Source organism: Asparagus officinalis, chromosome 8 (assembly GCF_001876935.1).
Source record: "Asparagus officinalis chromosome 8, Aspof.V1, whole genome shotgun sequence".
NCBI classification, from domain to species: domain Eukaryota; kingdom Viridiplantae; phylum Streptophyta; class Magnoliopsida; order Asparagales; family Asparagaceae; genus Asparagus; species Asparagus officinalis.
The window spans coordinates 26,836,295-26,848,061 of record NC_033801.1 but is presented as its reverse complement, the minus strand read 5'-3'; the positions used below and the strand labels follow the sequence as shown (position 1 = coordinate 26,848,061).

The 11,767-nt window shown below is 41.9% G+C and overlaps 1 protein-coding gene across 1 annotated transcript in view; it reads right to left on the bottom strand.

Moving 5' to 3' along the window:
• The window catches only part of LOC109821037, a 12,129-nt gene continuing 2,299 nt past the window's right edge, over nucleotides 1,938-11,767 (bottom strand). The window contains exons 2-6 of the mRNA XM_020387232.1: nucleotides 11,390-11,540; nucleotides 11,240-11,310; nucleotides 10,953-11,156; nucleotides 3,581-3,639; nucleotides 1,938-2,228 (exon numbers count right to left, since the gene is read on the bottom strand). Coding sequence (XP_020242821.1) covers nucleotides 3,628-3,639; nucleotides 10,953-11,156; nucleotides 11,240-11,310; nucleotides 11,390-11,540 — 438 coding nt within the window. The 3' untranslated portion in view covers nucleotides 1,938-2,228; nucleotides 3,581-3,627. The remainder of the gene's footprint in view (nucleotides 2,229-3,580; nucleotides 3,640-10,952; nucleotides 11,157-11,239; nucleotides 11,311-11,389; nucleotides 11,541-11,767) is intronic.

Here is an 11,767-nt window from a genome sequence, read left to right as displayed (position 1 = left end):
TGATGAGCTTTCTCAAGCTAAATGGGAGGAGTTGAGTATGTTATTGATAGGGTCGGCAGAAGCTCACCTCTTGTCTATCCGACCGCACCTGGCATCACCCTTGGGTGAATCATCTTCAACCTTCTTCCTCCAAGAGAATTTTGCTTCAGCTACCTCTAGTCGGGTCGTCTTCTTGTGGGCTCAACTGTCTCCTGCATCTATGTGTGATTGAGCTCTAACCATCAGTTGGTCAAAATCAGTCACATTGTTCATGATGAGAGAGTCAAACAACTTTTCATCTTCTAGCCCTGCAACAATTACGGTCATGGCAACCATATTGCTAGGGTCCTCTACCTCTAGCCTTTTGGTCTGGAACCTTTTGAAATAATCTCTTAGGCTCTCGCCAGGTTTTTGTTTCATCTGCAACAAAATGAATGATGAAGCCTTCTGCTTTGTGTCGATCAAAAAGTGGTGCATAAACTTTTGGCTAAGATGCTCAAAGCTATGGATGGACTTCTTGTCCAACGAGTTCCACCACATCTTTGCACTACCCTTTATGGTGATTAGGAAGGCTCTATAGATGACCGAGTCCCTTACTTGTTGCATGGCGCATTAAATCATAAAAAATCTGTGCATCCTTAGCTGGATCTCCTTCGCTCTTGTATTTCTCGATGTCGAGTATCTTGAACTTAGGGCACAAAGCATCCATGATCCAGCTGGTGAGGAGTATTTCCCCCGATGACATCTACAATAATGTTAAAGATCTTATCGTAACCATATATAAAGTTGGTGGTGGAAGGATATATTATTTTTACTAGGTCTGGAGCAATGTGGGGGTATCTGGTGTTGTGTGACATCGCCCAAGTATCATTTTTAGGGCCGAGACTCGAATTTTTTCCAGTTGCTTCCATGAGGTGTGGCAGTTGTCATGGATGAGCGGTGAAACGAGTTTGCTGTAGAGGCGGTGGGAAAGTGATATCTCCAATTCGCTCCTCCGGCATTTGTCGCTAGGGTGGTTCTTCTTGGGGAGGGGTGATGGATGGAGGATGATGAGGAGGAATCCGACTGAGAAGTTGATTCGTGAAAGAAGCGAACTGTTGCTGAAGGGAGCGGGCTATCCTCTGGGCGGACTCATCTATAATTGGGCCTAAATAACAGAGCTTGTGTTGACCGCATCTCCATCGAATAATTTTTTCCTTATTTTATTGTTGACAATTATATATATTAACATTTTCATCTATTATATCAGGAATTAAAAATGCAGGAGCATATTTATTACGGCTAACAGTGGATATATGCAATAGTTAAGCTTTGTTATTAATAATAAATCTCTCGCCTAAAAAAATGATCCAGGGATCCTTGCCTGTTAGATTAAATGGTCCAAAGACGGATTATTCTTGGATTTATACAGCTTAATAGAATTCAGGGAATACTATATCAAAGAGAAGTTTTTTTTCCTTTTCTACCCTCGGCGCACCATAATCTAATTACTTTATGTTTAGTTCCATCATAAAGATATGCACAAGAAAAACATAGCAACACTTCAATTAACAGGACAACAGCATCTATGTATTCAACATCATAGCACAAAGACTAAGAGAAGCAATTCTCTTAGCACAACGTTACATGTGAAACGGGTTTTAAATAATTCACATGCTAGCCCGATTCAAACGGTAACCGGTAAAGGCACGTCAAACCCGTTGATGGCTGGGGGTTTGCCAAAAATCCCATAGCCTATGTCTAACGGTGCTGAAGAGGAAGAATTTTATATTCTATCTTCGGCCGGAAAGGGAACTTGAGGTGGGATCCCCTACCCCCAGAATCCGGAATGATGAACTGGGAGTGGGTTCTCCACTCCGAGCATCGGAAAGGTCCGAGGAGAGGAAGAATTTTATATTCTATCTCCCGGTGCTGAAGAGGAAGAATTTTATATTCTATCATAGAAGAAACACTGTCAATTCCCAGAAAGCACAAGTTCCATTTGATTTCCACAGAACTTGAATTCATACAGTACAAAAAAAAGGAAAGGGGGGAAACTTCAATCTAACAGTCTATCATCTACTAACCACAAGGACACAAAACATGATTGAAAAAACAACCGATCGAGCAGCGGAGGTCGCAGTGTCTAACATCGTAGCGAACCTCCTCTCCTGCAGAGCCCAGATCGTCAACGCGCAAATCCCCAGACCTTCAACCATTGCCAACAACAAACCCATGTAGATGATGATGAGAGAGTTGTATCCCTTCTTCTTTGCTAATAAAGAGGAAGAGAGAAAACAATAGTTAGTTTGGAGTCGTAGACTTTTCTTTATTTTTTTCTTGTTGCAGATGTTAGTTGAGTGATGCTTGCTGGTTGTCTCTATATAATTGGAAAGAGACGGAGTAGGGATGGGTCCACATTGACTGTTGTTGTTTCACACAAACCAGGATTCAAATGTGGGTTTAAGTTTTGCAACAGTAGTTAGAAAATGGATGGTAGTTTCTTGGAAGGCAGCTTTCTTCTTTTTTTCTCCAGTAAGGGTAAATTTCATACTTGATCCCACGAAAACCCCCTGAAGGGTAAATTTCATACTTGATCCAACCAAAACTGAACTTCACAAAATCCACTGAGCAGCACCCATGGACTTTGTTGAGAGTCTCACAAACCCCCTTAGACCTTCAAATTTCCCAGTGGACCCCTAATAGAGTTACCGGTTCTGGTTAAACAAAAATGCCCAGTTTAACCAAACTTACTAACCCGTATAAGGAGTTGTCTACAATAAATGATACACAAATCTCTGATCCCTGTAGACTCCTCTAAAAAATGACTACTACATCCTAAATCTAATGGGTTTCAGTCAAGTAAAATCCTTATTAGGTGAACACAGTAGACAAATTTTCCACTGCACCTTTCAACTTAACAGCTAGCTAACCTAAAATAAACGAGTCTTTTTACTTCCCATGTCAAAATCCCGTAATTGAAGGGAAAAGTTTCTGGAAAAAGATATAATGAAATTTGAAATTCCTCAACTGGAATAAAGGAAAAGAGAGAAGACAAGGTTTACTTCATTTTGCAAATCAGGAATCAGGAAACTTCAGCTAGTTATCGATCGATCCATCCAAATGAGACAGAAGCAAAAATGTCCAAATCTCATGTCAGATCAGAGTACAAGAATTATAAGCGAGCAATAATCAACTCAAAGAAACAAAAAGTTTGATTTTGAGAGCAAAGGGAAGCTAAAGTTTCACATACCATACATAGGCTCATAATAAATGAATGACAGCCTTCCCATATTTTTTGAAAAGAAAGAAGTAGGTATACCTATAATCGGTCAGGGTCATCAAACTGCTAACAAATAAGAAGCAACATCTAAACTCAACTTAAAAGACACGCTGGCTCCTAGATTTAATAAGAAGCTACTTCCTTTGAAGGTCACAAACTCTATTTGCACAAAAGGTAGCTCCACTTCAAAGGTTGAGTACAAAAGAAACAAAGGTGAGATTATCGAGCTGAAGAGAGCAAGACAATAAAACGTTACTATTTGAATCATTATATAGCAATATTCTCCCTTAACAACAGCAGTAGATTACTGTCTACATCAAATTGAAGAGAGAAACTCACATTAATGATTTACCATGTCCCAAGTTTCTCTACTCAGCATCCTGTGTTCAGGTTTGCCCCTGCAGTTTGGCAATTAAATGAATGAGTAGTCATAATTTTGCATTGGAATTTTATGTCACGTCCAAAGAAGTTGAATGGGGCAAGCAAGCTTCTGGATCTAGGGATTGTTAAAACAATGATGAGATCAAGGAGGATATGATTAATAAAATCAAAACAATGATAACTAACGTGAAGCAGTGCTTTTGGAGCATTGTGATTGTAGCAAATTACAAAAAATAAAAGGAAATATTATAAAATAGTGTTAAGGTCAACATTGCATTATGATGTAGAAATGTTTGGAAGTTGAGAGAAAAAAGTGACCGAAGTATTAGACTATTAGTGTACCAGAAATAAGAATTAAGAGGGGAATGGAAAGAAATGTGCTGAGAGTCATTGTAATTTTTTATTTTATTTTTTTCCTTTCTTTTTATTTATTTATAAAGAAATGGGATAAGAATACACGATTCATAAGTTGAAGGGGTATGCTCCCAATGAAGTCAAATTAGAGAGAGCAAAACAAGATGACTGGCATGAGCAATAGAGGAATTTAGGTGTGCTGCTAGGAGAGATTAAATCAATGAAGAAAAAAGACTAAGGTTGATCATGGAGACAATTGAAAACAATATGATATTTACCAAATTAACTGAAGATAGAACCCTTTAAGAAAGCATAAAAAAAGGATTGTAGCTGCCGCGCAAAGATTGGCTGTTGTTATGGCTTATATCCTATGTTAGCCGAAAGCACAGCCCACCTATTTTGACAAATCAAATTTGGTGGCCAACTTTGTTTGAAAAATGGGAAAAGGTAGCGGGTCCCATAATTATTTATTATTAGTGGCGGGTCCCACTAATAATATTTTATTTATGCATAGTGCTTCTCAAACACTATAAATAGGGCCCTAAACTCTTAAGGAAATCTCATCCCAGAAACAACTCCTCTCATAGAAGAGTAAGAGAGAAAACACAGAGAGAGATTGTGAGAGTTCTTGGAGTGTATCTGATCAAGAGAGGGTGTTTTCTTTGATCTATTCTTTTGGGATATAAAAGAATTTGACGCCGTCGTTGCACCGTGGAGTAGCTCCAAAGGAGTGAACCACGTATATCTGTGAGTACTCTGGTTGATCTTATGCCTTTATTTTGTGTATTGCGTCTCCGTTAGAGGCGTTCTTATTGGAGTGTATCCTAACAACTGGTATCAGAGCCTGACTTAGAGTATATATATCTGCTTATTGTATGCTCTGTGGCTGCCACTAAAAGTGGATCCTCCACATCAGAAAATAAGTTAGATTAATATTTACTCTTTTAAGGCACTGGGCACTATTCGCGTGTACGGTACTATTCACGTGTACGATACTATTCACGGATACGGTACTATTCACAAATACGGTTCGGGAAAAACGTAATCTTTCACCATGGGATCTACAGTTGAAGACAACAGGCTTCGAAATAAGAAGTTCGGCGGCCAAAATTTCAGGTATTGGAAGATGCAAATAGAAGACTATTTGTACCAGAAGGATCTCTTCCTACCCCTCCAAGGAGAGGCGGGGAAACCTGAGAAGATGGACGACGATAAGTGGAAGGTACTCGATCGTAAAACACTTGCCACCATCAGGCTCAACCTTCACCAGCATGTGACTTACAACGTCTCGCATGCGACCACCACCAAGGAGTTGATGGAGGCCTTGGAGGCGCTGTATGAGAAGCCGTCTGCTTCAAATAAGGTGTACCTGATGAAGAAGCTATTCAATCTCAAGATGCAGCAAGGAGCTCGCGTGGCGGACTTCTTGAACGAATTTCAGGCTGTGGTGCAACAGCTTGCTGCAGTAGATCTAAAGTTCGACAACGAGATCCAAGCTCTTCTGCTACTTTCTTGTCTACCAGATTCATGGGAGAATATGGTGATGGCGGTGAGCAACGCTAATAGTAATGACAAGATGAAGCTCGACACAGTGGTTGGGGCAATTCTGGATGAAGAATCTCGCCGCAAAGTCTCAGGAGCTTAGGCCTCTAGCAGTGGGAGTGCTCTGCATGTCGAGGCACGAGGACGTGCACAGAAGAAGGGTAGGGGATGACGAGGCCAATCAAAATCCAGAGGGAAGTCTAAAGGGCCTAACCCGAATGGTTACGGTGAAGGGAAGTGCTTCAGATGCGAAAAAAAGGGCCACATTACACGGGACTGCAGAGTTACCGTTCCAGCATCAGCAGGGGATGATCGGGCTGACGGTGCAGCCAATCTCATGCACGAGACGGATTCGGATGCACTTCTCCTATCCCTAGAAGACAAAAGCGATGTGTGGGTCATCGACTCTGGCGCATCTTTCCATGCAACCTCACAACAAAAGCTGTTTTCATCGTTCGTGAAGAAGGACTTGAGGACAGTCTATCTTGGCGACGATCAACCTTGCAAGGTTTCCGGGAAAGGAAATTGTACCCAGTGTTTTCAATGCGCGAGGCGCAATGCGGGGCGCAAAGTCAGTTTACACGCATATGCGCAAGGCGCAATGCGATGCGCGCGCCCGAGCGAAGCGAGGCGCACTCCATACTACAAAATTTTTGAAGATATACTATATGCATGAATAAATATATATTTTTGTGAAATTTCACATAAAAATGTCAAGGACTCCAGATAAATAAAATATATACTAATTACTAACAAATCATTCAATCATGCAAATTATTCAAACTTTTATCTCTAGTATATTGCATCACTAACAACTATATTGCTAAATTTTATTTTCCTCTTTCCAGGTTACAAATGGCGAATCAAGTTTCAAGTTTCAACCAGTAGTACTACACCTAGCTCAAATAGCAAGAATAAATACTAGCAGTCCCGCACAAGAAATCAAATAGTAGCTGTAAAATTAGTACTACATCAATAAGCTTGAAAATTTTCAACATTTATGGCTGATATGTATTAATAAGAAGCAAGCAATTAGTTCATAATATCATGACTTTGCATTTTGATATTAAGCCAAAGAAAAAAAACAGTTAATAGTCAAGAGCGATAATAATAAAATAAATTAAATTAAAAATTAACAGCTAGGAAGGCTATGTTAGTTAACATTAAATCTCTCTTTATAAGTTAGTTAACAATAAAATCAAATGATTCAAATCAAGTTTAGAAGAGTGAACTTAATTAACATTTTACACTTAACAGTTAACAACTAAAAACTCAGATTTTAAAACATCAGAAAAGAAAAAAGAAAACACCTCGCTGTCCTTACTCCTTAATTAAGAGAACGCAAAAAGAAAAAAAAAGAAAAGAAAAAAACAACGCTGAGAGCAGAGAAAGAGAACGCAAAAACGAAAAGAAAAAAAAAAGAAAGAAAGAAAAGAAAAAAACATCGGGAAGGAGCAGAGAAAGAGAACTCAAAAACGAAAGAGAACTCAAAAACGGAAAAAAAAGAAAAAAAACATCGGGCCTGAGACGTTGAACAGACCTTCTCGCTGAGAAGAAAAGAAAAGAAAAAAAGAAAACGCAAAAATGAAAAGAAAAAAAAAGAAAAGGAGCAGAAAATCATCGCTGAGAGAGAAGAAAACGCACCTGTTTGCTGCTCGCTGTCGCCGCTCGCCGCTAGCCATCGTCAGTCGCCTTTAGCAGTCGCCCGTCGCCGCATGCTGCTGTCGAGTGGGGAATCAAGTCGAGCGAAGAAATCGGTCTATCTTGGCGACGATCAACCTTGCAAGGTTTCCGGGAAGGGAAATTGTACCCTTAATATGGAGGGCGGGACCACCTTGACGTTGAATGATGTTCGGCATGTACCGGATCTCAGGCGAAATCTTATATCAGTCGGGCAACTGACTGACTCCGGTTACAGAGTATCCTTTGAGCAGAGAAGCTGGAAGGTGTCCAAGGGTGCCCTGGTGGTGGCACACGACAAACGCGAGGGGTCTCTCTACATCGCCAACGGGAAGATCGACCACTTGCTTGCCGCAGGACAAGCATCATCATCATCATCCGTCGACTGCATGACTTAGCATCGATGACTTGGCCACATGAGCGAGAAGGGGATGCAGATTATGACCGCGGGAGAGAGGCTTTCGGGTCTGAACAAGATCGATCTGACTTTCTGTGAGGACTGCATCCTAGACAAACAAAAGAAGGTGAGCTTCAACAAGACCGGACCGGCTCCAAAACTGCAAAAATTGGAGTTGGTGCACACCGACGTGTGGGGACCTGCGCAAGTCTCATCTATTGGCAACTCTTTTTATTTTGTCACTTTTATTGATGATGCTACTAGAAAGCTGTGGGTGTTCTTCTTGAAGCACAAGTCAGATGTTTTCATCATCTTCAAGAAGTGGCTTGCCTGTGTGGAGAATGAAACAGGCAATAAGCTGAAGTGCCTAAAATCCGATAATGAAGACGAGTATTGCAGCCAGGAGTTCGAAAACTTCTGCTCGTCCCGTAGGATTCGGAGACTGAAGACCATCCCAGGCACACGGACACCTCAGCACAACGGAGTGGCAGAGCGCATGAATCGTACTATCTTGGAGCGCGTCAGAAGCATGAGGATCCATTCCGGATTGCCCAAGAGCTTTTGAGCTGAAGCTGTCAATACTGCTGCATACTTGATCAACCGCGGGCCATCCGCGGCTCTCAGTGTCAATACTGCTGCATACTTGATCAACCGCGGGCCATCCGCGGCTCTCAGTTATGGGATACCTGAAGAGACTTGGACCGGAAAGAAGCTGAAACTAGAACACTTACAAGTATTTGGTTGTGACGCCTATGTCATGACCAATCCTGCAGACCGGTCAAAGCTTGATCCAAAGTCAAAGAAGCTCTTTTTCATCGGCTATGGAGGAGATGAGTATGGATACCGTTTCTGGGATCCCGATGCGTGCAAGGTGATGCGTAGTCGTGACGTCATGTTCCATGAGAATGCGGTGTACAAGACCAAAGAGGTGAGTGAGAGTCAACTATCTCCCCCTCTTTTCCCAGATATTGCTGACAGTGAGGACGACGGTGAGATACCAATCAGCATAGAAGACGGAGACCAAGAGAACGTGCGGGATGCACAGCAACAGGATCCAGCAGAGCTGCCGATCACAATTCGCAAAGCTCCAAGAAATCCAAGGGTGTCAGAAAGGTACCTTTCCACCATGAATTATCTTATCCTGACTGACAGTGATGAGCCAGAGAACTATGAGGAGGTACAGCAGACCGACAAAGCTCGGGACGAGTGGGAGTCTGCCATGGAGGAAGAAATGAAGTCATTGATGAAGAATGAGACTTGGAAGCTCGTAAAGCTTCCAAGAGGGAGAAAGACTCTTCACAATCGGTGGATTTATAGGGTCAAGGATGAAGCCGATGGACGGAGACGCTACAAGGCGAGGCTTGTAGTGAAGGGCTATGAGCAGAAAGCAGTGATAGACTATTCTGACGTTTTCGCTCCCGTCGTCAAGTTGATCACGATCCGAACTGTGCTGAGCATTGTGGCAGTTCGAGATCTCCATCTAGAACAGATGGATGTGAAGACGACATTCCTTCATGGAGATTTGGAGGAAGAGATCTATATGCATCAACCAGTGGGCTTCGAGGAACGAGGCAAGGAGGGCCTCGTGTGTCGCCTACGCAAGAGTTTGTATGGCTTGAAGCAAGCTCTGCGACAGTGGTATATGAAGTTCGAGAACTTTATGGAGGAGAACGGTTTTCTCAAATGCGACACAGATCATTGTTGTTTCATCAAGAGATACGACGAATCCTATGTGATACTCTTGATTTATGTTGATGATATGTTAATTGCAGGGCCCGACTTGGTCCGCATTGAGGAACTCAAGGGACGTCTCTCCGAGTGCTTCGAGATGAAGGATCTGGGTCCAGCAAACTAGAATCTGGAAATGAGGATCATCAGAGACAGATCAACATGGAGGCTGAGGTTGTCTCAGAAGGCTTACATTGAGAAGGTTCTTGAAAAGTTCGGCATGAAGAAAGCTAAACCAGTGGGCTCGCCGTTTGTAAGCCATTTCAAGCTATCGAAGACCCAAGCACCAGAGACTGCTGAAGAGCATGAGTTCATGGCCAACATATCATATGCATCTGTCGTCGGGAGTTTGATGTATGGGATGGTATGCACGAGGCCAGATATTGCACAAGGAGTGGGAGTTGTGAGCCGCTTCATGAGCAATCTAGGGAAACAACATTGGGGTGCCGTCAAGTGGCTTCTACGCTATTTGAGAAGCTCATCCGACCGTTATCTTGAGTATGACGGGACAGATTTGCATCTAGAGGGCTTTTGTGATGCAGACTATGCCGGGGACATAGACTCGAGAAGGAGTACGAGCGACTACATCTTCATCTTGGGTGGTGGAGCGATAAGTTGGAGATCCAAGTTACAGGATATTGTGGCTTTATCGACAACCGAAGCCGAGTACGTGTCTGCAGCAGAGGCAGCAAAGGAGTTGCTATGGTTGAAGGCTTTTCTTCTCGAGCTTGGAGTAAGCTTTGAGAAATACTTCATCCACTGCGACAGTCAGAGTGCCATTCACTTATCAGAGAACGACGCATTCCATGCTCGGACCAAGCATGTTGACGTGAAGCACCATGTCATACGGAGATGACAAAACAGGAACGAGTTCAAGCTTGTGAAGATTGATACAAGGTATAATCCAGCCGATATGCTGACCAAGCCAGTTTCGCTCGAGAAGGTAAGGCTGTGTGCAGCCTCATATGGCCTCCGTTGAGAATATTGAGGACCGTGCAAGACGCCAAAGATACAAGACATCCGGATGATGCAACCAAGAGTGGTGTGAAGATATGATTGATATTCAATCAAATCTTCAAGTGGGAGATTGTTAGCCGAAAGCACAGCCCACCTATTTTGACAAATCAAATTTGGTGGCTAACTTTGTTTGAAAAATGGGAAAAGATAGCGGGTCCCATAATTATTTATTATTAGTGGTGGGTCCCACTAATAATATTTTATTTGTGCATAGTATTTCTCAAACACTATAAATAGGGCCCTAAACTCTTAAGAAAATCTCATCTCAGAAACTCCTCTTATAGAAGAGTAAGAGAGAAAACACAGAGAGAGATTGTGAGAGTTCTTGGAGTGTATCTGATCAAGAGAGGGTGTTCTCTTTGATCTATTCTTTTGGGATATAAAAGAATTTGGCGTCGTCGTTGCACCGTGGAGTAGCTCCGAAGGAGTGAACCACGTATATCTGTGAGTACTCTGGTTGATCTTGTGCCTTTATTTTGTGTATTGCGTCTCCGTTAGAGGCGTTTTTATTGGGGTGTATCCTAACATCCTAAGCAGTTACTAATAAGGTTCCATTTCATTCTCCAGAAACTAGATAATAAATAATTTACCGGTTAAATATGAGAAGCAAACCTGCATGTCTCTCGCAATTGAAGGAAGCCATTTCTCTCCCCTCATCTTCTTCAGTTCTGCAACTCTTTTTTCTTCACTCATGGCCTTTGCCTTTGCAGCAGCATCTTTAGCTTCCAAACGAGCAAGTGCTCTCTGGCATGCATGTCTAGCTGTGGTCATTATATCAACACCATCAACAGCAACAGCTCGTAGTTGATGTCTGAACTGTAACCATTCAACGGCCAGAATCAATAAAATACATCAGATACCATACCAATACAATATATAAGAACATTAATAATCAAAACCTTCTTTGACTTCTCGTCAATCTCCTCTCCCGGTACAATCCTTGGTCTTTTAAGTGGCACTGAATATGGATCTGGCGACAAGCATTAGAACTTGAATTCATTAAATCAGAGACTAGTGCTGATGCGAATGACTGTATATAGATTATTTACCAATAGGATCTAAATTTATGCCACGTGGTGCTTTGCTGAATAGTCGGATGACACCTTCATCTGCTTCAGGATTGCTATCCTGGAGATTGCGATCAGTATTTCTTACAAGCTCAAGATTCTTCTCAACAAGATCATCCAAAATCTTCTGTGCCTGGGAGTGGTTGTACAAGCATCAGACACAGCAATATGTGAAAATAGAGATGCAGAACTATAAACTATAATTAACACCATTTCTTAACCTCTATTTCTATCTAAATGTACTAGCCAGGTTCCAGAAACCATAATTTTAATAGTAAGCGACACTGTAATAACCACAGTAGATGCAAATGTTTCTCAAGAATTCAGAGGAGGCTATAAGGGGCCACTTCTATACATGAA